General features: G+C 40.4%; 3 protein-coding genes across 5 annotated transcripts in view; 2 read left to right on the forward strand and 1 right to left on the reverse strand.

Annotated features, from left to right (window-relative positions):
• hspa4l (heat shock protein 4 like) overlaps nt 1-4,330 on the forward strand; it is a 9,078-nt gene extending 4,748 nt beyond the window's left edge. Inside the window, exons 13-19 of the mRNA XM_034858783.1 lie at nt 180-254; nt 761-904; nt 1,920-2,045; nt 2,139-2,246; nt 2,410-2,529; nt 2,857-3,018; nt 3,109-4,330. Of these exons, the coding sequence (XP_034714674.1) occupies nt 180-254; nt 761-904; nt 1,920-2,045; nt 2,139-2,246; nt 2,410-2,529; nt 2,857-3,018; nt 3,109-3,297 (924 nt within the window). The 3' untranslated portion in view covers nt 3,298-4,330. The remainder of the gene's footprint in view (nt 1-179; nt 255-760; nt 905-1,919; nt 2,046-2,138; nt 2,247-2,409; nt 2,530-2,856; nt 3,019-3,108) is intronic.
• A 1,003-nt stretch (nt 4,331-5,333) lies between these two features.
• Nucleotides 5,334-12,175, forward strand: plk4 (polo-like kinase 4 (Drosophila)). The gene is made up of 15 exons (XM_034858760.1): nt 5,334-5,577; nt 6,470-6,565; nt 7,246-7,341; nt 8,003-8,117; nt 8,240-9,230; nt 9,315-9,406; nt 9,684-10,033; nt 10,137-10,241; nt 10,372-10,474; nt 10,569-10,718; nt 10,816-11,044; nt 11,137-11,239; nt 11,334-11,456; nt 11,547-11,653; nt 11,749-12,175. Exons 1-15 carry the CDS (start codon nt 5,548-5,550, stop codon nt 11,858-11,860), a joined length of 2,802 nt encoding a protein of 933 aa, XP_034714651.1. The 5' UTR covers nt 5,334-5,547; the 3' UTR covers nt 11,861-12,175.
• A 269-nt stretch (nt 12,176-12,444) lies between these two features.
• itpk1b (inositol-tetrakisphosphate 1-kinase b) overlaps nt 12,445-27,919 on the reverse strand; it is a 33,639-nt gene continuing 18,164 nt past the window's right edge. For 2 of the 3 annotated variants that reach the window (XM_034858832.1, XM_034858833.1), the window contains exons 5-11: nt 26,746-26,863; nt 20,034-20,132; nt 19,746-19,786; nt 19,304-19,469; nt 18,021-18,088; nt 16,664-16,820; nt 12,445-15,099 (exon numbers count right to left, since the gene is read on the reverse strand). In XM_034858832.1, coding sequence (XP_034714723.1) covers nt 14,780-15,099; nt 16,664-16,820; nt 18,021-18,088; nt 19,304-19,469; nt 19,746-19,786; nt 20,034-20,132; nt 26,746-26,863 — 969 coding nt within the window. In that variant the 3' untranslated portion in view covers nt 12,445-14,779. Of the gene's footprint in view, nt 15,100-16,663; nt 16,821-16,960; nt 17,222-18,020; nt 18,089-19,303; nt 19,470-19,745; nt 19,787-20,033; nt 20,133-26,745; nt 26,864-27,919 lie in introns of all 3 variants that reach the window. The other variant, XM_034858834.1, reaches the window with a different exon arrangement.

Raw genomic sequence — 27,919 nt, forward strand, 5'->3', positions numbered from 1 at the left:
GTACAATTTCTTTGAAGAATTTTGACATTTACTCATTTTTCTAAAGGCACTGCTATTATTTCGAACACAACTGTACATTAAGTTTGTACTGGTTTTTAAATTACAACTCAAATGAAATATTTTGTTATTTATATCTAATCTGACTAGGATTAAATAACTGAATCAGTGTTGTGTCTCAGACCAAAATGCAGGTGGACCCGGAAGGCCAAAGCCAGTGGGACCAGCAGAATGAGGACGACAGTTCCAGCAGTAAGGTCAGCTGGACTTGAATTTAGAGATGTAAAGATATTTTTTGGAAGCATATAACAGTATCATGTGTTTATATTCAGATATATTATACAGAAACCAATATTGCTGGTCAAAAACACATTTAGCCTCTCAGACATCTATATTCTAGTCTATATTGAGATAGATTTAAATGACCCTAATGGTTTACTTCTGTAGCAGATTTGACAATGGTATTAAGTAGGTTAACATACTCTAAACATAAATAAATTGGGAAAATGATCAAAAAATGCAAATTGTAAGATAGTAGATGTATGTAAATAGTGCAAATGGATGCATATCTACAGAAATAGTATACAATCTTACAATATTAGTTTTTTATGTATTTATTTAATAATACTGTACATTCTGTACATATATTATGCACATTCTGTACATTTATTAAATAGTATTAAAAAACTGTAGAATTCCAAAAGAAGTTCTGTAAGGACTATAGCTCAAAGAATGAATTGTGTTTTCTGGTTTCCAAATCCAGGAGGGGACTTCTGGGGAAAAGCAGGACCCAGCAGCGGGGGGTAGCAAGCCCAAAGTCAAGGTGAAGAGTATTGACCTGCCTATTGTGGCCAACAACATTCGACAGCTTGACAGTGATGTCCTTAACGACTTTGTGGAGTATGAGGTGAGTGCTTCTACTGGCCTTTGGAAAAGCAGAGTCATGAGGTGCTTCTCACTTCTCTTGAATTGCATCTCCGGCTCCTTCACTTGCCTCCCTTCATCGCGTCTTAGTCCGTCCCACTGATGAAGCTTGGGAGAGACGAAGGAAATCATGGGAGGAGAGAGGTAGCGAAAAAATGTGTTTTTAGAGGGATGAGGCATCCTTTCCTCTGAAGCAACACGTGAATACGTCAGCTGTATGGGTGGCCGCTCTCACGTATCCTCGCTCATAGCTCCTCAGAGATCTCTCCTTGATCTTTAAGCCTCGGGCCAGGAACAAGAGCTTTGTGAAAGCCCTCACGAAAGAGGGCCAGAACAACTTCTAGATCTGCTGAGGGCCGAGGAGCTATCAAATAAGGGGAATGAGATGCACCGGCAGTCTGAGTGAAATGCTATTTACCTCAGCATTAATGGATGGAGTGGAATTAAAACCCGATATGTGCTTGATATGCGCTGTACTCCTGTTGTGGTCTGGGAATGTTTCCCATGGTGATTGTGGTGACTTCTATTTGTTATCATTATGGCATTTATTATTTAAATTATATATATATATATATATATATATATATATATATATATATATATATATATATATATATATATATATATATATATATATATATAAAAATATAAAGCACTGATTGGCCCAACAAGGAGCCACAGTGTTTGTTTAATGCTACTGATTGGCCGAATCTGTCCCAGCACTATTTTAGGGGAATTACTTGTTTTGCAGATTTTAAAATGTCCAGCCATTCTATAAAAATCTAGCAGCTAACAATTTTCCAGACAGAAACAACACGATTGCAATTAAAGCTACTCTGTATCAATCAGTTAATGTTTCCTTGAATGTGTCAGAAGTTCTCATTAAACTCAATGTTGACACTATAGTTTGGGATCTTGTTAGTCAGATAACATTATAATATAAATGTATTGTTGGCAATGCTTTGCTCCCTTGTGACATGTTTGTTTTTTCCTCACAGCATCAGATGATAGTCCAGGACAAATTGGTTAAAGAGCTGAATGATGCTAAAAATGCTGTTGAGGAGTATGTGTATGATCTGCGGGACAAACTTTGTGGGATCTATGAAAAGTATATCACTGAGGAGGTGAGTGCAGCGTTCTTACTGTTGATGTGCCAAGCAATTTATATACTGACTGTATTACTTAATGTCTGTTTTATGTTTTGCCATTAATAACAGGACAGCAACCGACTGACGCTGATGCTGGAGGACACAGAGAACTGGCTGTATGAGGATGGAGAGGACCAACCCAAACAAGTCTATGAGGAGAAGCTGGGTGCACTCAAGGTTTGTTTTTAATCCAAGGAAATTTATATTTTCAATCTCAAATGGGATTTTATGATACTGGAAACAGCTCTATGACTGAGCTCAAAGAGGCATTTTAAAGGTTTTTAAAATTTTTAAAGTAGGAATAACTGTCAATATTATCATTAATTCTGTTATTTTCCAGAGGTTGGGCCAACCCATTCAGGATCGGCACAGAGAGCACGAGGACAGGCCGAGGGCTTTTGAAGAGCTTGGAAAGAAACTGCAATTCTACATGAAGTTGGTGGATTTCTATAATCAGAAGGTAACTCCTTTTGCTCTAGGGATGCAATGCATTTACATCTTCTTTAATAATCTGATTTTGTAAATGTGCAAGTCAGAATGACAGCTAACCAGGCATTAAGTAATTGCTATTGCAGGACTATCTGTCTATGAACATTTTTAGTCATCCAGATCTGAGAAATTGACAGTGCAATTGCAATGTGTTTTACCTGTGTGATATTTAACACACAAGTCTGTTTTGTTGTTTAGCTGTCTTTCTGACTTGCACATGTTTTTTTTGGTTGGCTTTAGTTACTTTCACCTAAAGTCTTTTGGATTAGTAATTTTCTTGTCCTGAATTCTTCCCTAGGATGAGCGATACCTGCATTTGAGTGCCGGGGAAATGAGCACTGTGGAGAAGTGTGTGAATGAAAGCATGGGTTGGATGAACGGCATGATGAACGCACAGAGCAAACTCTGCATTACTCAAGATCCCGTTGTTAAAGTAGCAGAAATCATTGCCAAAATACAGGTATGTGAATTACTAATTTTAGATTCAATTCTTACTTTAATTAGCAAGAAGTTTCTTTTGCCAAAACATTTTATGTCTCTTACTCACCAGGAACTAGAAGATATATGTTATCCAGTCATCAACAAGCCAAAACCCACAGTGGAGGAGGCCCCTGAAGTGAATGACCAAAACAGTGGAGCTCATAATGGCCCTACAGCCAAACAAGGAGCAGAAGGGAAGGTAGACGCAAAGGGAAGCCAGCAGACAAAGCCTGGCACAAAAGAGATGGAGGTGGACTGAGACCAGTATCGGAGAAGAAAACTCTTCAACCATCATCGCATTTACTACAACCGACCATTTAGACAGTAGAAACATCAGTACCAGGGACCGTTTCTCAATCATTACCAGCCACTTTCGTGGATTTCTTTTTTGTATCTCCCCCACCCATTGGACGTTACCTTTTCAGATTTTTGTTTTCATCCTTATATGTGACAATGGTGTGCTTTACTCTCTCAAAGATTTGACGCACTTAATAAATGAAAGAATGATGCTGTAGATTACACTGATTCTGATGTAAAACTGTTTCCTCTGTACTACAAAGGAAGGTGTCCTTTGTGTTTGCATTCCATGTGTCTCATAAGCATCCAGTCTTAGCAGTAAATCCTACCACTCAAAGGAGAAACACTTAGTGCTGTCCAAACAATTGCTATTGCTGAACTATTAATTTGTATGCAATACTACAAATTATATTATTATATTTAACAAGTTTAAAATTATGTCTGTCTAGAAACTAGGGCTGCAACTCACGATTCATTGGTTGATTATTTTCTCGATTAATTGTTTGGTTTATAAAAGGGTGAAAAATTTGGATCAGTGTTTCACAAAAACCCAAGACAGCCTCAAATGTCTTCTTCTGTCCACAACTTAAAGATATTCAGTTTACTGTTACAGAGGAGAGAAGAAACTAGAAAATATTAACATTTAACAAGCTGGAATCAAAAGGATTTTTACTTTTGTATTAAAACAAATTACTCAAACCAACTAAACAATTATCAAAATAGTTGGTGATTAATTTAAAAGTTGACAACTAATCGATTAATCGTTGCGCTACTAGAAACTGTAAATACTATTTTAGTAAATAAGAACAGTTAGCATATAATAATATATGTACATAAATAACATTCCTAGTACAGTGGCAATGCTTGATACATCAACTCTCTTTAGGAAGTGATAGGTTGCCTATATATCCTTTTTTTTTTCTTGCATTGTTCCACACTTACGTTATGGGATTTCAAGATGGGAAAAATAAATATATTTGTCTGTAAGACAAAATGGCTTTGGTCTGAAATTTGATTTTCTGCATCATATTTGGCCAGATCGATACTGCACTTCTGTCTGAGTAAAGCTAAAAAATGTAGAAAAGTTACAAAACTGTAACTAATCTGGATCTGCAAAAAATACAAAACAAGGGGGACCCCTGTTGTTGACATAACTATACAATTATTGTGGATCTATAATTATACATGCAGAGATGAACTGAAGGCCTGTGGTTATGGACACACACCTGCAGGGTAATTTGTTGACTTGTCGTAGGTAAAATAAAACTTTAAGGGCTACTGTTTGTGGAGCCCCTAAGTATTCAAACTAAATGAATAAAGCAGATATAAAGAAATACTAATCATGTGATCACAGATAACATGCAGTTTTGTAATTGTAATTTAGGAAACTAGAACAGAAATTCTAGTTGATTAATAGATAAGTAGATTCATTAATTGTTTGTTTTTTACTGTCATTGTAGACTGACTATATTTAGGTTTTGGACAAAATTCTGGGAAATTGTGATGAATGTTTTATTTTTGTATATTTAATATAACAAATAATTGAAAAGAACAAACAGAACAAATAATTAGTCAACAAAATACTCATCAGATTAACCATAACTCATAACTATGAGAATATTAGTTGCAACCCTAGATTACATTACATTTCCTTAAAATTGAACGAGGTAAAAACGAATACTAAATAATTTCCCCATATCATCGTTATATTAAATATTTTTTCGTTATCGTCTTATTGCTTATTTCACAACATATAATTTACTTATTTAATTTTGAACACTGGTTCTCACAGAATGCACAACCTCTATGTTAAAAAGTCAAAAAATGACCTGAACACATACATACGCTTTACTAATACAGAATTATTTGTACAAGTTCAAACTAAGATAGCAGTATAAAACCCTACCTTTAAGTACACTTTAACGAGTAATTTTTTAATATAGTTTAGTAGTACAACGAGGAGCTTGCGTCTACTCTGTATGGGAGGCGTGGCAAATCCTGATTGTTGTCATGTGACGTGAATGTGACGTAGCCATGAGAGTAACGGGCGGATATTTTCAAAATGGAAGAAATGGCAAAGTTTTGGGGGGAACACAAGAACAACATTTATTTGCCCTCTGAAGACTCCCGTGCAGACTATCGATGCACTTAATCGATCAAAAAGGATTTTATTGCAAACTTGCACGGACCTGCAAGGCGATAACCAGGCACGATGAGTGTTTCGATCGGCGATAAAATTGAGGTGAGTTCTTATGTTGGGCTAACGCTAACGCCCACAAGCTAACAACTCCAAACTAACGTTAACTCTGTTTGATAACGTAGCGTTAAGCTAACTAAAATGAAGTTTTAGTTGAGCTGTTAAGTAGATTGTGTTCCATGTGTAGACGTGTGTCACTACATGTCTAAAGTGTCAAGAAAGCGTTCAATTTGATACGTTTAACTGAAATGCATCACTAACTTTTTGCTAACGTCAATATGGTGCCAAGGTAACGTCGATAGGTTAGTTTCTTTATTTTTTTTACTTTATCTTGCTATATCATTACTGTTATTATTAATGTCAGTGTTGTCGGTGCTGCCAGCGTTATGTTGCTGCTCGCTACCTGACTGTGTAACCTTACCCTGGATCTCCCGGGACAATCACTGTTGTTTCTCCTCAGTTTATCCGTTCGGTAATTCAACATGCTGCTAGGAAACGGCCCCAGGTGGCCTTCGTTAGCGGCAAGAGAGCCGGGATAATTAAAGGTTTTGGTTGGCCATATGACAGCGTCAGGTGTTGGTGGCATGTTTGACAGTTAAGGTTTGTTGTGGGAGGATTTACGCTATGTGACATAGACGTTGGGTTGTCTGTTTTGCTGTACAGCCATCATGTCGCAGTCTAGAGGGACGATGTTTTATCAAGATATTTACTATTTCTGTCAAAACCTATCTGCTGACAACCAAGCCAGCAGAGATGAGGAGAAATGTTTATCTTATGCTCAGGAGCTTAGGATCGAGGTATCATGCTTTTTAAAGATCCTCTTTGTGACGTAATTAAAATTGAATTTAATTTGAACACATTTGTTACATTTCTCTGCAAATACAATGTATCGTTTGTAAAACTTAATGTTTATTTTCTTTTTTGTCTTCTGATGTAGGATTTTAAGGTCCTCACCCTCCTTGGCAAAGGCTCCTTTGCATGTGTTTATCGGGCGAAATCAGTAAAGACTGGTCTGGAGGTTGCTATCAAAATGGTAAGAATCCCACCATCTTGTGGTATTAAGTTATTATAGCAAATAGAGCTGGGCAATATATCAATATTGTATCCATATATGATATGAGACAAGATATCGTCTTAGATTTTGGATATTGTAAGATGGCATAAGTGTCATCTTTTCCTGGTTTTAAATGCTGCATTATAGTAAAGTTAAGTCGTTTTCTTAACATACCAGGCTGTTGTTACTGTTCTATTATTTGCCTTTATTCACTTAGTTATTATAGCCACGTTACTGTTGACTATTTATGAAAAATCTCATTGTGTAAATGTTTTGTGAAAGCACCAATAGTCAACAGTACAATATTGTTGCAGTATCAATATCGAGGTATTTGGTCAAAAATATTGGGATATTAGATTTTCTCCATATCGCCCAGCCCTACATGCTTTACCAGTAATGTAGACTCTTAACCAACACCCAAGCTGTTGCTAGCGACTGACAGTTGAAGTGTAAACTGTTTGGATCGTTAGACCTTAGTTGTCTCCCAAGGGCTTCTTGTGGTCCCTCGACTCCTCACAAATTAAGTCTGAATAGTTCACTGTCATTGTGGGCGACAGACAGATTGACTACTAGCCACCAGACCACACCACCTGTAACACATGGCACATTGATGGTATGAGTGGCAGATGTATAATTATCTCTGTTGTTCCCATCTGCAGATTGACAAAAAAGCAATGCACAAAGCTGGCATGGTCCAGCGTGTGACAAACGAGGTGGAGATTCATTGCCGATTGAAACATCCTTCTGTACTTGAGGTAACATTGGCTGGACATTTTTATAATTTAATATGCTATAGGGTAATTTACCACTGTTGCTTATTATTAAACTACATACAGTCTGCTGTAACTCTATTTTCTTTCCCATTTAGACGTTCTGTGCGACATTGATGGCTTATTTTCCTCTATGTAAAATGAATAATAATAAAAACACTATTCTGTTGTGAAACACACTTTAAGTAGAAACAGAAGTAACTTCATGATGTGCCAGGTTTGTGGTTAAATACAAACGGCACTAACTGCAGAGACTCAATTGTTTTTGGGACGTGAAAAAACCCTACATTTATAGTTGCTCCCAAACATCTGTGTATGAGTCTATGTATATGAGCTCTGTGCTATCGTTGTCATGGTTATGTAATGTGGACAACCCTCTGTAATTACTTTTGTTCAGTGTTATTGTCTTCTTACGGTTCTCATTATTATGTCTTTTAAGATTAACTAGGAGAACCGGCTTTTTTTCTTTTTCTAGATACTGGTGGGAAATTCATACATCATACGACTAGTCTTGACCAAAGCAATACAATAAGTCTAGACAAGTATTGGATAGTTTTACCCATAAGATCAAATGTGTTGTAGATTTTGTTGCACTCACTTTGACATGACAATAAATACTGTATTACATGTCACGTCTTTATTTAAGCTCTACAACTACTTTGAGGACAGCAACTATGTGTACTTGGTGTTGGAGATGTGCCACAATGGAGAGATGAGTCGGTACCTTAAAGAGAAGGAGATAGCTTTCTGTGAGGACGAAAGTAAGGAAGAACTATTTTATTTTGAAAATACAATTTTGAAGTGTGTTGCAGTCATAGGTTAACTGAGGTTCAGTTTTGCAAGCTGCCTGCCCTTTAAAGAAATTGTTGTTTGTGTTCCACAGCAAGACATTTGATGCATCAAATAGTGAAAGGAATGCTGTATTTACACGCCCATGGCATCCTGCATCGAGATCTGACCTTGTCGAACCTTTTGCTGACTAGCAACATGAATGTTAAGATAGCAGACTTTGGCCTGGCCACTCAGCTCAAACTCCCAAGTGAAAAGCACTTCACAATGTGCGGGACACCCAACTACATCTCCCCAGAGGTGGCCACTCGCAGTGCTCATGGCCTCGAATCAGATGTCTGGTCACTGGGGTGCATGTTCTACGCGTTCCTGGTTGGTCGCCCTCCGTTTGACACAGACACAGTCAAACATACTCTGTCTAAAGTAGTTCTTGGGGAGTATGAAATGCCTAGCCATGTTTCTCTGGAGGCTAAGGACCTGATCTATCAGTTGCTGCGGAAGGACCCCGCCCTGCGGCCCAGCCTCTCGGCAGTGCTAGACCACCCGTTTATGACCCGGAGCCTGCTGGTCAGGACCAAGGAGCTGGGGTTGGGGGATGAAGGATCCATGGACAGCGGTATTGCCACCATCTCCACAGCCTGCACCTCCTCCACCTCAGCCAGCAGCAGCAGCCGCCTCCAGAGGAGAACCAGGCACATGCTTGGCTCTGCCTTGCCAAACCGAATGGCGCCCATTCCAAGTCTTCCACGCCAACCCAGCAGCGCCTGTTTTGAGGATGGAGACCAGTGGCAGCAGCAGCAGCAGCAGCATCCGGCGGACAGATTTCCCAGAGAGGGTAGGAGCAGGGGGTTTCATGGTGGAGACAGCGAGCAGCCTCCTTCTCGCTTCCTGAGGAGGGCTCACTCTTCAGATCTCTCGGCCTCTTCTGCATCAGGCCAGGGGGCGAGTCACCCCGAGCTGGGGAGATGCCACTCAGAGGAGACTCTGACTGGTTTAGGGAGACCAGTCTTCCCCATGTCCTCCAATCAGCACCCATTTTCAGAGCACGGAAGGTTCACCTCTCCCCCCGTCAAACAGTCACCACAGTAAGAAGTCTGTCTATATACAATATGATCTTCTAGTCTTTTTTACAAATTTAATGAGACTAACAGATTGCACTTCTGTTTCAGTTCTGGGTATTTGTTGTCGACACAGACCGCACATCCACCAAACTTGCAATTTCAAGACCTGGAGGGAGTTACTAATTGGCTCAATAATGAGGGTAAAATTGATGTGTGTGTTTTTGATTATCTGTGTGTATGAGACGACTTTCAGCATTGTTAATTTAGTTGGTTGTATCATTCATGGCAACGTTTAGGTAGTTTAGTGGCTTGGTTGGGGACATTCAAGTGACAAATGGCTGTAAATAAAATGATCCATTGTTAGTAGAGGATTTACCCTTCGATATAGAGACCAGCATAGGCTCCAACCACCTCTAAACACAATAAAAACCTTCCTGTTAAACAAGATCTTTCCAAATATATTCATTTCTTTCTCAGCTTCTGGGCAGAGGCCCACAGATGGCAGCACTCACAGCAGCAGCGGCAGCTTCAATAGCAGCAGAGGACCATTGGGGGTTCACAATTCCTGGACAGACAAGCCCATGGGCCGAAGCGTGAACCCCCCGTCCCACAACCAGCACCACATGCACCACAACCTTCCCTCCAACTCTAACTCGTACAGGGAAAATATACCTGGAGCAGAGTTGCAACCTCCTCACGGCAGAGAGCTAAAGCTCCCTCCAGCCAAACCCAGTGTGGTTAAAGAGAAGAAAACGCTGCGAGACATAGTCCCGCCCCTGTGTGCGTCCAGACTAAAGCCCATCAGACAGAAGACCAAAAGTGCAGTTGTAAGATATTAAAATATTTTTCGTTCTTTTGAAACTCTGTTAATGTTCACTTTGTGGGCAGTTGAGATAATTGTCTTCTTTGTCTTTCATGTATTTCCTACAGGTGAGCATTCTGGACACAGGTGAAGTCTGTATGGAGTTGTTAAAATGCCAAAATGGTCAAGAGAGGGTCAAAGAAGTCCTTCGGATTTCCTGTGATGGTTTAATGGTGAGCTCACTCTGAAGTATCTCTCTGAAATGTTGCATATGTGACTGATAGGGGGTAGTATAACAACATGATATAACACAAGGCTGGTGGCATAATATAATATAAAACGTATTATTGTCATCTTCTGTAGGTCACAATATACCAGCCTAATCATGGAAAGGGTTTTCCTGTCCTGGACTGTCCTCCTGCTCCTCCAGAAGATATTCTGATTTGTAGCTACGATGACCTTCCAGGTATTATTCAGATGGATGCATCACACCCAGTAACAACAGCTTGTATAAAATTAGAAATTGGTACGTTTATTGATTTATTTATTTTTTGACACAGACAAATACTGGAAGAAGTACCAATATGCCTCCAAGTTTGTGCAGCTGGTGAAATCCAAGTCTCCAAAAGTGACCCTTTACACCAAGTATGCAAAGGTCATGCTGATGGAGAACTCTCCCAATGCAGACCTGGAAGTTTGCTTTTACGATGGTGAGTCAAATGTGTTTATTGAAACGTTTTCTAGCCGAGAAAGAAGCTGCACTGCCCTTTTTGTTTCTGAGTTAATATTTATACACTTGTTGTGTAGGAGCAAAGACCCACAAGACGTCAGAGCTGGTGCGAGTGGTGGAGAAGAGCGGGAAGTCGTACACGGTGAAGGGCGAGGTGGGGCTGAGTGGCCTGAGCCCAGAGAGCAGGCTGTATGTGGAGCTGTCTGACGAGGGCCACAGCATGTGTTTGTCCCTGGAGGCCGCCATCACAGCAGAGGAGCAACGCAGCACCAAGAAAGTCCCTTTCTTCCCCATAACTATTGGCAGGTAAGAAGGCCCTGCTGTTATTTGTATATTTTTTGTTTTTTAATGTCGCCCCGTGTGGCTAATGTTAGTTTTGTGTACATGACCCTTCCTAGGAGACCTGCCAACCCAGACTCCCCATGCTCATCGTCCTTGCCCTCCCACCCGGTGCCTCCTGATGCAGCTTCACCTCCTCAACCTCCACAAATCACTCCTTCAGTGAGTGTCTCGCAGCCCTACACTTAAGGATATACCAACAGATGGTTAAGAGGCTTTGAGAGCTAGACTATAACAAGATTGGTCTTATTTTCAGATGATCTCCTACGATGGTTCAGATTTTACCACAGCCAGCTTGAGTAAGAAAAGCTCCCCGGTGCAAAACACAGGAAAAGTAGTTAAGTCGATATTTGTGCCCAATGTTGGATGGGCATCCCAGGTAATAATTAAAAAAGAAATTAAACCAATGTTATCCTATTATCAGCAAAGAATTGTCTTTGTGACTGAATCTCTGATTTTGTATCTGCAGCTGACAAGTGGAGAGGTGTGGGTGCAGTTCAACGACGGGTCTCAGCTGGTGGTTCAGGCAGGAGTTTCCTGCATCACGTACACGTCTCCAGAGGGGAGGATCACAAGGTGCAAAACATGTCTGAAATGTGTTTATCAGCTTTGTAATTGAGACAGCTGCAGCTGGTGGACAGCTCACAACTCAACGTTTGTCTTCTCCACAGGTATAAGGAGAATGAGAAGTTGCCAGAGCACGTCAAGGAGAAGCTGCACTGTCTCTCCACCATCCTGGGACTGCTGGCCAACCCCACTGCACATCACTTAAAACCTCATTAACACTGTACTTTAAAAAAAACATCCGAGCAGCACAGAGGCCTGGCAGAGGACAGAAAATAGCATTAGAAACCTCTGGTGTTCTTGTAAATATATCTTTGTGTTTGTTTGTTTTTTACATGTACAGAAGACTAAGATTATGAAAAGATATATTTTTTACTTTACTAAGCAGCCATTTTGTCCCAATCAGCCTTATTGTAAAAAGTTTGTCATGAACTGTGTTTTTTTGTTTGTTTTTACTGTGTCTCCAATTCTATGAAATGTGCGATTCATAAGTGCTGAGTCAATAAACATCTGGAGGCTGAGTGGAGAAATGCTGCACTGTGTTTTGCAGTCTTCTCTTTGTGCTCGATATATTAATGAAGGATTTTTATGGAAAGAAATTAAAGTATTTAATACTGACCCTAAAAGAGATCAACTGACTGGATTGAGGAGAATTAAGACATTTTGGTCTCATGTAACAGTTCTAGGTTGTGAATTTAAGGCCAAATATTAGGCCTCACTATACTCGACCAAACACTGGACGTGACAGCGTTTACCTACAAATTCTCAGTTGGGAATACAACGCTGAATTAAATAGAGCCAGATAAGGTTTCAAGTGTTTATTTTGCCCTGTTGGATTGGCCGTTCAATTAAAAAAAGGTCGCAAAATTTTGGATTCCTCTCAATTACAGAACTGATACAAAACATACTGTACGGATGTAAGCCTAGGCATATACACGTACTGTACAAGACACCCAAGTAGTAAACATTCAGGGGAAAACTGGGAGCATGACACCATCTGGGTTGCAGATATGACCAATGGTAGGAATAACCAATTATTTCCCATTTAGAAGCATAAGGAACACAACATAGGACACACAGTATAGTTGTGTGTGATATCAGCCTTTCGTCCCATTTTCTAGATGAGGAATTGTTCCCCTGAACCTGCTGCAATACCTTTACATTCTGAATGTATTATTGCTTCATGACACTCAAATTGTAGGAGATTAAAACAGGATACTAACCGTTTTGTTGAAACAATAGGATGTGTCTAGTGAAGACCAACTTTCAGAACATCATTGGCATTCTTTTGTCCCAGAGAGATGCTGGTGAGATGGCTGCGCTGACGCTATTATATACAAAAACAGGCCAAACAAGAGGACAGTTAGGTCCCCCGGATACTAATGGAGAAAAACAAAACAGCTAGGAGGAGCTCTCTTGGACAAAAGATGAAGAAGCAGGCTCAGAGTAATGCAAAATTCTGCACGTTGGCACTCCTTCCCACTAGATGCTAGAGGGAGACAACAGCATCGACCATGAGCCCATCTGTCCCTTTGTCACCACCTGTACAACCAGACCCAGCATTTTACTATACCTCTAGTAAATATCCACCGTTTGTTCAAAAACATCCCAGTGCTTTCATTTTCATTTATATAAAACATTTTTTCCCACATAAAATCTCAATAAAATAAAGTTGCTCTTAGTAGATATCAGGACAAAGATTATAACAAAATTGGAGTAAAAAAATCTCACAGTGAACACTAGGAACAAGAGCCTGACAGCCTGACTGCCCCCCCAATGATTTTAACATGTGACACAAATACAGCAGCAGGAACAGGAGATGGAGTAGTTCAGCATGAAGCAAATTGACCGACCGGACTGAAGGTTTCCTTAACTACATTTTGTGTAATTAAGTGTTGTTAGAGTGAAACTAAATCAAATGAGACATATTAAAGCAGAAAAAAATCCTCAATCATCTGGACTGTTGCCATTTAATGGTATCAAAATAATACCCATCAGCAGATATTTGAACACTCGTTTACCTTAATTTTAAAGGAATAATTGATATTTATGATAAACAATTATCTGATTAACACACTGTTCAGGTCAAGTTGGCCTCAGGGAGTCGTTTGCTCACATTACAGATACAAGCATTAAAGGCATGTGGAGAAGTCTTTTTAAGGAGATTACAAACCCATGAAGTGATGAGAGAAATCTCAAAAGATCCCACCGGAAGTCTGAGAAATCATGGAATTCTCTGAAAACATCCACAAACACGAAAAGGAATGTGATCCTCATCTTCCTGCACCGGAGCGACTCAAAGTGGGACTCTAACAAGGTCACGGTGTGTTGAACACCTACCATCTGCCACCTGACATACAGTAAAACACTGGTGTAACAATCAATAAAAATAAACGGGATTGTCATGGTCATGGAGATTTACTTCCATCTTTTAAATCTTTGAAGATTTGTTTTCCTACCCTCAAAGGAAATTTTATGTCAACCGGAAAATTAAACCGCTTATCTGTTTGTTTAAACTTACAAAACCCCACACTATCTTGTTTGTGTTCAGACTCATTATGTCCGCTGCCATCGGTTGGCCACAGTCACTTAGCAGCCCAGTATCTGTGGAGTAGTGTTCAAATACTCAGACACCTTTTCTCCCCCTCAGAGGGGTCAGTGGTATTGACAAGAATGAAGACACACATCGCTGGCACAGTCCGTCGCAATGTTGACGTACCTGTGTGTGTTTTTATGTTTGAGAGACACAAGAGATCATACATTGCTCATCTAGTGGCACATCTTTCTCCAGTCCTGATTCCACCTTTCCCATTAGCTACCTCATCTGGACCCTTTAATTGAAGAGAACTCACACAAGAGAGAAAAATAAAATCAGCTATTAGGCAAAAGTTCCCAAAAGTTCACATTACAGTACTTTTAAGTCTCATTAGACAAAACAAAAAATACAAAATGGCAGAGAGAAAAAAGCTTACACTCAATCACCATCATTTTCAATAACTACATAGGAAAATGTTTTTGATTAGATATATTATCATCATTAACATCATAATTATTATTCATTATTATTGTCACCATTGTCATCTTTTTTTCTTTTTTTTTTTTGCTCAGGGATCAAACGGAGTGGGGGCTGGGGATCAGTCACTGGGAGGAAGCCTTGGTGGCTATCGTGGAGACACAGTGCTGCTGGAAGTTTGGGGACATGGCCGAGTTGCAGCCCAGTCTCTGACGGGGGCCCTTCAGCCCTCCGTCGCCCTCTACGATCCAGGGGCTGCCGCTGGCCTCTTTCCCAAGCAGGCTGCAGCAGCCGGGGGGCGGCGGGGCGGCGTTCGGTACCGTGGTGCTAACCGGCAGGCCTTTGGGCTGCTCGCTGGCAGGGGTGAAGTCTGCGTTGTGACTCTGAAGCACGCTGGTGATGTGGTTCAGAAGGTCATTGAAAAACTCTGGGACGCCCTCATAACCTGACAACACAGGGGGACATCAGTCAGTTCAGCTAATTCAGCCTTGGAACCAGATTCCAGATGTAGCAGCTTTTTTACGTGTATAGCATAGTTTAGTATAACCAGAGTAAACTGCCATTTCGTTTTACTCAATTATTTGAAAAAGTGAAGAGTAAAAAACACATGTATGCAGCATTTCAAAGATCTGGAACCAGGCTATATAGTACAATTGTCTTCTATCCAGTACTCCTTATAAAATAGGATTATTATTCATTTTAATGCAATGCCTGAGATGTGAGGATCTATTTCACAAAAGCAGAATTTAGAAATCCACAATAACAGAGTGTAACTTAGGTGCGTTTTAAAAGGTCAAGCCAGGCTGAGGTGCTTTTGTTCCGATATATGCACGTTCATGACCGCAAGCTCAATCACAGATGTGCTAAGTCTAAAATGGAGAAAATGTAATGTGCATCCTTTACATAGAGTGAGCAGCAGCTTTTTACAAGTCATTTGCCTGATGCTTTTATTTAAAGCGTCTCACAATTGTTATATATGTCAGAGGTTACTATGGGTTAAGTGTCTTGCTGAGGGACACAATCGAACCCAAGTCTCCCACACCAAAGGCATGTGTCATATCCACTGTACCATCACCACCCCTTCTTCTTGAGGAAGTATGATGAAGTGAAACACATTATTTGTAGTAAAAAAAAAAAAAAAATGGCCGTTGTAATGAAACAGCAAGAGAAAGCGTTGCAAATGAAAAATGCGAGGCATAGTTTCCGTCTTTACATATACGCTTTGCTTCCTCATATCTCTATATGTGGACATAGAAAAGAAAGACACTGAAGAAATCGTACTCCGAAATCTATAAACTATAAAGATAAATAATACAATCAATGCACACTGTAAACATGACCGTGACACAGAGTATTCATTATTTCCCTCCAGAAAAATATAAGGTCAAAAACCATTGAGGTGTCCTCTCCCTGTGAATGTACACTACAGCCTAAAGTATATAGCTAATGGTCCAGTGGACTAAGACTAAAATCATGGATGAATTTGGATAGGTTTTTATAATTGTACAATCCTCTGAAATTATACTCGCGGTTTACTTGACAGGACACAAATTGTGTGCCAAGAATGTTAAATAAAATGCACGTGGTAGAGTAATATACATGATCCTACATGGTTCAAGAATACAAAACGAAATAAATCAACTAAAATATGACCAGTCTGTCATTGTTAGAACCACTATTGAAACGCACATGTATAGAACTTTAAACATTGTCCTTCATCACTTAAGGACTTCATTTAAAACACATTTGCTGTATCAGCCTTTTCTAATTATCTCAAATGCCGCCATTATATATTAATCAAACTTTTAACAACAATATGAACAGCAATTTTCATACAGCACAGATTAAAAAAAAAGGTCAGGCCTCCCTTTATGGGTTATTCTGGTTTTATAGATTCTACTTTTGTGCAATACCCCCCATGTCACTATAGATAAATATAATAAAAATAAAACAAACAAGACACCCAAATAAACTACAACCTGCCCCTATGGATGGGAGGCTGCACCTACCAGGGAATGCATTGATGTCGATGACGGCGTGTTGGCCCGTTTGGTTGTTGATGATGACGTCGATGCCAAACAAGGACACGCCCAGCGCCTGCCGCAATGACCTGGACAACTCTCTGATGACATCGTCGCTGGGTGGCTGAGACTCCACGTTCTCTCTCTGAGATAAACATAAATATTAAAGATTATTAGCAACAAAACTCATAAAGAGCTGGTGCTAGATTACCGCAGGAATAGGAGGCCCCTGTCCCTGTTACCATCCAGGGGGAGGAAGTGGAGAGGGTCGACTCTTACAAGTACCTTAGGGTTCAAATCAATAAAAAACTGGACAGGTCCCACAACAACGAGGCCCTCTGCAGGAAGGGACAGAGCAGACTGTTCTTCCTGAGGAGACGCAGATCCTTCAGTGTGTGCAGCAGGCTCCTGGAGATATTTTAGCAGTCTGTAGTAATCAGCGCACTGTTCTGTTCTGTGGTGTGATGGACTGGTGGCATCAACGCTGGTAAGACCAGCAGACCCACCAAGCTGACGAGGAAGGCCAGCTCTGTGGTCGGGCTGAAACTGGACAGTCTGGAGTCAGTGGCGGATGATGGGCAAAAATAAAGCCATCCTAGACAACCCCTTTCATGACGAGCTGTGGCAGATGGGCAGCTCATTCAGCCACAGGATCATCCCCACCCAAGTTCAAAACTGAGCGCTTCAGGCGCTCCTTTGTGCCCGCTGCTATCAGACTGTACAACTGCAGTGTGAACCACCGACTAGAACACACACACACACAGAGCCATTTCTCCACAACGTCTGGGCCACTCAAAACACTCACCTCTTCCTTTCCACTGTCTCTCTGCTGGACTGATTGCATACACCACACTATTCCATATGATACCATATTATATTATATCTAGATATTGTATTCAATGTTATATTGCAGTATTATACGACCTATTACGTTATATCATACACTAAGTTCTACTGTTTTATTGATGTATTCTACTATATATTAAATTATTCTATACTATATTATTACAGCACTGCTACTTATGTCATGTCTCATTTCCCTCACTATTCCATGTATAATATGTGGATGTTTAATTGATCTATGTAATGTATTCTTTATTAAAATTCTGCTACTCTATAATGTCATTTGTCTCCAAATGCTATAGTTTAGAGTTTCTATTATGTACCTTATTATTTATTTACTCTTTATACCATTATTATCTGTATTTATCTATGTTGTTTCTATTGTACTGCTGCAACAACCAAATATCCCCACGGGGGAACAACACATGTGTATCTATTTGTTTTTTCTTAAATCACATGGCATGTGATTTAAGAAAAAATTACAATGACATTGTGGACGTACCGTGGTCAGGTCTGAGGAGGACTCTGGTTTGGAAACATTGTGGCTGTTGAAGAATATTGCTTCCCTATCTGAAAAAGAGACAAGAGGAAAAGGTGAGGTTGAATTTGAAAGAGCTTCGACTTCACTTCGACATGCTTTGCCTGTGCAGCCATCTTTCTCCTCTCTGACACTAGGTGGCAGCAGAACGTAACTGGTTACATAGAGTAATGAGGCAACCAGAGCTTTACCAAACAATTATGTACAATTACCGATTTCAACACCTGGTACAAAGACACCGACACCCAAAAACAACCCCTTCTGGCGTCTTTTAATCTTTAACCCACTCCGTCATAATGACATCATGTTGAGTGTTCACTATTTAACAATACAACATGGAAGTTGTTTGGCTAGGGCCTCAGATTTTCTTTAAAGCAGTGATAAATGCAACAGAATGAACTTCAGAATGTATTGCACCTTTTCTTTGTTATCACTGTAATGATTAACATTAGAGTGTTGGTTGGGAGGAAGAGGACTGGGGAGTGGAGGGGAACGTAAATTCCATCACTGTCAAAATAAATATGCCCCTCGGCTTGTAATAATGAAGCGTTAGGCAGATGGGCTCGTTCATTCCCACTCTGAATGAACAAACCACAGTTTAACTCGACAGAAGTATGGGGAGGAAGGCTAGATGGGACAGAACATCTCTCACAGTTATTTTTAAGTTCTTTCCAAGCACAACCCCCTACCTCTCTTTATCTTCATACCTCTCTTTCATCCGGACTTACAAAACACGACGTGTAGCTCCATGCTGCAGAGCACAGAGATCTAAACGCTGTGCAGATGTAACACTGTGGTATGCTGCGTTATGTGTTTGGCAACGGCTGTGCTTTTCTGCTGCACCGCTCAGCATTCCAGGCTGAAAGCAACTGTTCTCTCTGCACTATTAACACAAAGCAGACTATTACACTGATGGTGAAACTGCTTTGCATTAGGGCCTTCACTGTATTACATGCAAATACAATGGACACATTTGTGCCAGGGGACAACCTTGTATTCAAAGTTGCATCATGGGTAAAGCTTCTGACATCTTTATGGAGAAAAACACAACTCCTCTTTTTTATTTTCAACAGCATGTACCAACAGGGCAAAACTCAATTTCTCTCTGCTGTAACTCCTAAAAAGGCTGAATAGGTCCAATCACAGGGACCTTATGTGAGGTCTTTTATTGGCTTAGCCGTACAACTTGTACAGTTGGGCGAGTGTGGCTGTTTGCAGCCCTTGGACTTCCCTGTCTGTCTCTTTACCTGCTGGTCCAGCAGGGAAGTTCTTCAGTGAAGGCCTCTCTACCACAGTGTAAGAGTCTCCCACCACAAACACCTTGTAGAGCACAGCGTTGTGGTTGATGAAGCTCTGGATCACACAAGGGGGCTTCACATCCTTCAGGTCTTCTTCACTGAAGATAATGGCCATCTGTGGATAGCAGGACACAGTAAATGACGCGCCCAAACTTAAAAAAAGGAACATTTTTATCAACCAAAATAGTTGTTTAACAAGTCTAGTTAAATCCTAACTATTTAATGCAGTAAGTGTGAAGGAATGAGGATTATTTGGCCAGCCTGACAGGGATATTGATTTCAGCTGATTCGCAAAGATACATGAGGCCCAGCACTTTATCTGATTTTATTGTCTGGACTTGTTTTACTGCTCACAGGGTGTGAGTGACCTCTGAGCCCTATGGCCTCTTACCTCGTGGGAGTTGGTTCCATGAGCCACCCGTGTTTTGCAAACTGAGGAAGGAAGGAAGAAAGGCGAGGAAAAGCAGAGAATTTAGCACTGTAACTTTACTTAGTGCAATACTGTAGTAGAGTCATGTAATTTCAGCAGGGGTACAAAACCTCTCACACAAAAGGCTTTAAGTACAATTATTGGTCAACAGTACAATATTAGATTTAAATATATGGAGTTCACATTTAAGTCATCAATATTTAGAGGATGACTGAGGTAAAAAAATAAAATAAAAATAAAAACACTTACTGAAGGGGAATGTGAGTCCTTGTCTCTTGATCTGCTCCAGCACATCTGGGCTGCACTCCGTGTTCAGGACCATGAATGGAGGAGAACAAATCCTTTCATCTAATAAAAAGAGAAGTAAAAGAAGGTGGAGGGAATTAGAAGAGTTAGAGACTCTAAAAGGTCTTGGAAAATTTCACTTTAACAGAAATACTGATGACAAACGATTGTCAGATATTTTCACTAGTGTGGGCTTCTAGAAAGTGAGAGGGGTGCAACTAATGATTAGTTCTTTATCAATTAATCAGTTGGCCTTTTTTTATTAATTGATTACCGGGTATATAAAAAAATCCCAATCTCCCAGAGCCTAAACAAACAATATGTAATTTTCTGCCACTAGGGGTCTTTCAATCAAAAAAATCGATGGTAAACAAGGACTTCTGATGACATTGTAAAGTTGCGTTGAATTATGGGAGTTGTAGTTCTTATTGTTAAACACCACCGCCGGAAAAAAGCCGTATTATGATTACTGAGTAACTTTCTGGGACATTGTATGATTTACAATTACTCTCGAACGTATCATGTGGGTTCCCCTTGTTCTAAAGGAAGTTACAAGTAACTAGAGGGGTCAAAGGTTGACGCCACTGGCGGTGAGTGAACAAAACGTCCTGTGTCAGAAATAAAATCATGGATTTCTCTGGGTTTGAAAAATTTAGCAAACATTGGGGATAGTGTAAGTAAGTGAACAAAATATATAACATAGGTATAATCGATTTTAGACATTTTATTGCAGAAACGCTACATATTGTACCTTAAAGGTGTCATCTTCTATAACTCCAAAATATTAAATTTCCAATGATATAAAACAGAGAAAAGCATTGTTGTCCATTATTTTTCTGTCAAACTAATTGCTTAGGTTCAATTTATACCCTTGAAATGCATTTGTATCATTTCACGTGATATACTAGTAATTTACATTGGTAAAGTAATGTTTAAGTAAAGTTTTTTTCCTGAATTGGAACACTTTAGACTATTTGTTCTGGTATCGTGCATAGCCTACTTAAAGTAGAAAAAGATTAAGGTCAGCACATGTTTAAGACCTTTTTTTTGACATGGGGAGGAGATCACTCTTTCAAACATGCAGACACACCTTATATAATATGGCCAAATAATTATATTTATATAGCATCCTTGTGACAGGTTTAGACAACAAACACAGCGGAGGACATCGGATACCCAATGGGACAAATGACTCCTGTCATATAAATAAAGCAAAAAGCTGCCAGGCTCTTCTGCTCCTCCTAAACAGCACACATAAACACAGTAACATGCTGAAATACAGGAAGACACGCAACCTCATGAGAAACAACAGACAGATCCAACCAGCTGAGGACATTACAGACTCATCAGATACATCAACTGACTGACAGGTGTAACTGATAGCTCAGTGGACACATAAACAGCAAACAAAGCAGGCGCAGTTAGGCCATATAAACTTAGCCATACCTTAAATATAATTGAGGTCAAGACAAACTCTCACCCATGTCCACCATGTTTCTACATCACATCGTGTTTGTTTACATCATATTTTTACATCACATCCTGCAGCGGCAGGTCGGGTGGTTCAGATAACACTGAAAATAACAAACATCCTGCAGCGCCGTCATACTTCACTATATCAGGGCTTTCCCCTCTACAGTAGATACATGGGGGTGATAAGGCAGCTGGTAGATATGACCATAGGAAATCAGCAAGGGGGGCAAACCACGAGCTGGCAAATCGCTAATGACAAAAACAATAGAAACACACCGATTTTGTGTGCTGTGGGCCTCAGCAGCGCTAGTGCTGAGGTCAGGAGAATCTCATTTGCCTACATTAACTCCAGTGCTGAGACTTGAACTCTGGTTGTGCACTGGGACCTACAGACATCTACCTCTCCCACAGAAGCCAGATGCAGATCCAGATGCCAGTGCAGACACGCACCAACACACACACACACACACAACAAGTCACTTTTGGGAGCAGGAAGCCTGGAAGGTTACCCATCAGTCATCTGTTTACTGCCTACAGCCACGCCAGGAATAGCGGCATAATGTCTTTCAGAAAACAGTGGTAGGGAAAATATCCCCATTATATCACTGATTTCACAAAGAATAAATTATCACCAATAGCGCTACATTTTGTCAAACAAAAAAACATCAAAGGAATCTTAACCTTGTCAGATGGAAAACATTTCAGGCTCCAAGTTAAGGATTTATAATAAAGAGATCAGGGAATGGAGAGTGTGGCCAAGTTTGTAATAGCGTGCATGCTTGGCTCTGGTGGACGCTTTTGGGATAAGGGGGTGAAGGGGATGGTGGGGAGGATCAATCTCTGGCTCTGTCTAAACACTGCATGCTCACAGCAGACCCAGTGGAGCCGAGGACGACGTTTACGGGACTCCTCGATGAGATGCTTTTCAAATGTCATTATCCAGTTACACTGCTTTTTGGGTTTTTCCATCTTCTTTTATCTCATCGGGACATCCGCTGCTCCCCCCTCCCCCAACCTGTCCTCTGTCACATCATATTCAAGCGGGCAAATAAATAAACTCCAAACTTCTAGGCAACGACTGGTGTGCATGAGGATCAACATAGAAGGAATTTACTTAACAGGCCTATTATAACGCCTAAGAGTTAGATCATATCTTCCTTCTGGTTTCATGCATTAGGTGCTGAGAACAGCAGAGAGAAAAAGTTAAATTAAGCTACTTAAGTGCGGTGCTGTTTGGGTGGAAGGCTGAACTCTCCTGTTGCTATTTAGAGCTTGTTTCCTAGAAACCCCAGCATCTCTGGCTGCTCTCTCTGCGTCCCAATATTTTAAATTGAACTCCAAACTCGGCTATGCTCGGAGAGTAATGCAATTCTCAATGGCGCGCTCTAAGAGGCTTAAGCTCCAATTAAAATGATTAGGATTTCTTTATTTGATTAGGACAATGTACAGTACATTAATCAACATTTCTGTAAATGCGCCAGTGTAAGCCAGTTAGCAAATTTACCTAGCATGCCTGTCTTTATGGCTGGAGGAAACCGGAGCACCCAGAGGAAACCCATGCAAACACGGGGAGAGCATGCAAACTCCACACTGGCCGGCCCCACCCGCACCGGGGATCGGGTGCTTCAGTGCCAACTTGCTGTGAGGCAGAAGCGCTAATCACTGAGCCACCAGGCTGCCATGCCATTATGTGTCATATGTTTTTAGGAAAAATTAGATTGTTTTCTTGCAAAAAGGTAAATCATATTTTTATGATATATCTATATTTTGTTGGTATATGACAAGGCCTTGTCATATACCTGACAGGCTGGGAATATTTTTACTGTAGTTAGGCAATCCTGTGTGCCCACTTGGCTCATTGGACTTAGATGACAGTTTGGGTCTTAAAGTGTCTCAGTGTTTGTCTTTCTCATGCTGCAATTATGATTAAATATTGATCACTTGCATAAACGGGAAGCTTGTTCTGTTGGTCCTTGCAGAGGCGTTGATTAATGCTAGCACTGGGATCTCTGATTAATATACAAATGAAACCAGACCGGCTTCAGTTAGTTTCACGGGAAATTTCACCTGTATTCAGGAGAATCGCTTTATCCCGTTTGAGAAGAATAAGCCTAAACATTAAAAGAGAATTTGTTTTATAGATGAGTTGACTTGACGACAGTTTCTGTCTATATAGTTCAGATAACAAAACTCAAGCATACACAGGAACCAGTCAATTCAGGTCAAGTAACATAAACAGTTACCTTGCTCTGGCTCACATAGGAAACACAAAAAGACAACTGAGCAGTGCCAAAGTTTCAATAAGCACAACTATGAATCAGTGACACTGATCCATTAGAGCTTGTGTTGACCTCGTCTGGCAATTTCCAATAAACATACCATTAAGTTTGTATTAATTTAAAAAAGTGAGACAAAACAGCTCAATGTACTGGGACTGTGTCTACTTAAGAATAAGGAGCCACTCAAATGCTAAAATGAGGTTTCCAGAGAAAGCACCAGAGTACCTCAAGTGCTTCCTTCTATTGAGTACTATTCTGAGTAATGCAAATTGTGAAGGATGGTAGGCTCTCTATGGCCACTGCTGATAAGGAGGAGGAAGTGGCTGTTTCTAAGAAAGCAAGGTAGACTTTCCACAGTCTCCCGTATTTTACTCTGACCTTACCCCTGTTCTCTCAGTTGTTTTGTCACTGAAGAAATTCTATTTATCCTTAGCCACATAGTGTTTTTTCTACAATCACATCGTTGTGGTGTAGGATTATAAAGCTTACACTTCATGCTCGTTTCTAAACCAAAAGCAATTGTCAGGGAGGTTTGGTATGCAGGCCTAAGTGTGAGCAGGGAACACCACTTGCATTAATGAAGGCAGAGTGGTGAAAAAAAGAAACTTTCTAGACCTTCTAAATGCAGCCAGTGGGCCATCTTCCTCTTGAAACCTAACACACACAGTAAGGCAAGGTGAGGCAATTTATTTATGTAGCACAGTAAGAAAGGCTGCTGAAACGCCTCTGATTCAATGCTCCGACACCAGACTGCTGTCGCTCAGAGTCATGGACGATAAGTGAAGTAATACTTAAAAGGTTTATGTTCACTGCCATGTATGGGGTTAAAAGGAAATGTGGATGTGTTTACAGTGTGTGTGGGTAGAGAATGCGCTCTTGTCGTCATTGCATTTCTCTGCCTCCAGCCAAATTCATCTCCTGCTGATTAGTTTATGGTCCCAGTGACAGAGGAAGGTGTTGGACTGACTTAGAGACAAGTTCTGATCCTTCAGTGAGAAACCTGCACAGAGCCAGGTTTATGTTGGGTTCAGGCAGATGGAAATGGAGAGGTGTATGGAAGTAAAGCGGTTTCTTCGGATTATTTAATTAAAAAGCCATTGAATTTCTAGCTCTGAATATTTATGCATTGAAATTATGTATCTGCCTCTGAACTTTACTCAAATTTTTTAACAACTTATTATCACCTTTATTTTTCTAAGTTCAAAAATTCTGAAGTAAAAATTCAACATATAAAATTCAATATAGCAAATTCCAATGCAAAATACAATGTATAATATTCAACTAATATATTTTCAAATTGCTCAAATTCAATAGGCCAAATTGAGCTGCAAAATGTAATTAACATAACATCTGGGAACCCAAGGAAAAGCAATCAATTCTAGATCCAGAGCAGCCGTCAGGAGTGGGGGAGCACCGTCCGACGGGGCAGAGAGAGACGTCTCTCTTTAACACACTTGTAAATAATGACTGATGGCGTATGTTATTTAGCCTTAAGGGGAAGACACCAAAGCTTATAATTTTCATTCTATTTAAAGAATATTTAACGTATTTAAAACAGGGACAGTGTACAATACAATTCCATAGCGGTGCATTTGTTGCATAAAAGGGGAGGAGAGGAATTACGATAGCATAGCACCCTGCCGGGAAATCTAAACATCTGCTCTGAAGCATCACATAAAATAATTCAAGAGAGGTAATAGCGGCGTCATACGTTATCCATGTTTCCTCTCTGGAACTGAAGAGGAAAGAGAATGTGCAGATACCACAACTCTATCCTTTTAATAACATTAGACACGTTGCGTGAGGAAGAAGGCCATGTCCGTGGAATCAACAGTTCCTTTATTATTTTTGACATCTTCTGCTTTTATATAATATTGAGGACTGGGAGAGGAACAGACAGCAATGGGGTTTTCATAATTTTAACCCATGACATGCTGGGTATTAACTCTACATGGCAAAGTGACACAGCAAAAAAACACTTAGTTGCCAGTTTATTATTTACAACTAGCTAAAACAAATGCAAGCAAGAGTAGAACTGTGGTGGCTAAAATGACAATAAAATGAAATAAAAACCTGTCAAAGAACATTATAAACTTCATGAAGGTAGAATCTATTGCAGGGCTTTTGTATTAAGGTGTTTTCACACCTATTGTTTGCTTGCTCTGGTCCGAATCAGTCGATGAGTTTGTAAACTTGGAAGCGGTTTCCCCCTTGGTTCGGTTTTGTTTCACACTTGAAAAAATCCAAGTGTACCAAAATGTGCCATTACAAATCGCAACAATGCATATCAATAAACAACGTTACTAGGTTAGCTCTGGACCACCGCAGCTGATTTGACCACAGGGATGTGAGTGGCGAACGCCAAGCTTGACTGCTGTCTATTTCTGTGAGACAAACACTGCAAGCTGCTACAGTTTGCATGATCTGCCACATTGCAGACTGCTAAGCACACCTGACTAAAAGAGACATTTAGCTCAGACTTGCGGAGAATATTGAGTTGGTGCGGTTCAAGGTTGGACCAAATTCTCCCCACAAAAGAACCGTTCCAGAGTTCAATTGAAAGTCTACTGAGGCCACCTCATCAAGCACGTCTTGGTACACTTGTTTGTTCTACTTTTGGTGCATACACAACTGCAATGGCCACGTTCTCACCTGCTGAAATGAATTTCACCAGCGGGGCAAACAAACTCTAGTGTGATTTAACCGAAGTAAACACATTAGGGGTGAAAGAACCTAAGGCACGTGTACCCAGTGTACTGTGTGTAACTTTGCACATCTCACAAAATAAGCGTGCTGAAAGCTTGTTGACGTAGTGACTTGCGCAGTCTGCAGCTAACCGGACAATACGTTAAGACTGTTATTGTGAGCAAGTTTGTGGGAGCCTGATATGCACAAGTGTCACCAAGTCACATGGAACATCTCACCTTGCATACAACTCTCTATCCTGTTGATGAGCTGGTAGGACTTGCAGCGGTCTAGTAAGGTTCGGATGGCTGGAAGGGGGTCCAGGACGATGGTCTCAGGGTGGGCATCAATGTAGTCCTGAAAGACATTTTAACACTTAATTTACTTATTTTATGACATCATTAATGTCCATAATGTACATATAAAAGAAAAAAAGGTGTTCTTACTGCAACACAAAAAGCAAATACAGATTGATTCAATGTGACTGAATGAATCATTCACCAATCAACAGAAAATAAATCATCATTAAATCAATCAATCAATTAAATCCACATAAAATACACTTGAAGACACACAAAATGTTAAACAAACAGTGAAGAAGGCAAACTATAAATACTAACACTGAGGGGTCAACATTCCTCTCTCTGTATTCATGTATGAGCTAGAGAGCGTGAGATGTATGCCAGCGGGCCTGTGAAGGTTACATCACTACATCTCTGCATGGCCGGCTGTTAGGTCAGCGTGAGGTTTGCTATTTTACATAACTGCACTCCCCCTTCTCTTGTCGGTTCTCATCTGGCTCTGTCCCCACACCACCTCCTCTCCACTTTGCAGCTCTCCCTGCTTTCCAGACTTCCATCTTTGCTTTGTGGATTTCTCTGCCAACCAGCCCTTCCAAGCAATTTTTACTGACTCATAAACACTTTCAGGTAGAGCTGGCTGTCTGCAAATTACACAACCAGCCTGCCCGGTCACATCACAGCCTTTTAAAAACACCACAGCTTCACTGTCATGCACATTCCTTTGAAATAAACACATAGCGACAAGGTCTGACGTCAAAAAAACATGACCCGTTTGGGTATAGAAATCCAATTTGTGAAATGACTTTTCTACATAAAACACTGAAGGATGCACCATGTAAACAAATGCCTTTGCCTCAACATGAAGAACCAATCTGTAGAATTTGCCGGCATCTAACGGGCAATGCTGATCAAATCCGGTTGAGCAGTTATGTAAGGCAAAAAATAAATCCAAACTAATCTTCCATGAGTTTAGAGAAATAGTCTGCTTATAAGGACTGTCACTTGCTGATTTCTGCATCCCAGAGGAAGAAACATTTAAACACAGACGAGAGGGGGAGGTGAGATGAAAATGAGCACTGGCTAGCAGGTGTTAGAGAGGAAAAAAGCCAGA

The sequence above is a fragment of the Etheostoma cragini genome, chromosome 20 (genome assembly GCF_013103735.1).
Source record: "Etheostoma cragini isolate CJK2018 chromosome 20, CSU_Ecrag_1.0, whole genome shotgun sequence".
NCBI classification, from domain to species: Eukaryota; Metazoa; Chordata; class Actinopteri; order Perciformes; family Percidae; genus Etheostoma; species Etheostoma cragini.

Excerpts from the sequence above, each read along its gene's own strand:
- plk4 (XM_034858760.1), top strand. The coding sequence starts at position 5,548 with ATGAGTGTTTCGATCGGCGATAAAATTGAG. Across the intron at positions 10,719-10,815 it reads GGAAGTTTGCTTTTACGATG|GAGCAAAGACCCACAAGACG; the intron begins GTGAGTCAAATG and ends CTTGTTGTGTAG. Across the intron at positions 11,240-11,333 it reads CTCCACAAATCACTCCTTCA|ATGATCTCCTACGATGGTTC; the intron begins GTGAGTGTCTCG and ends TCTTATTTTCAG.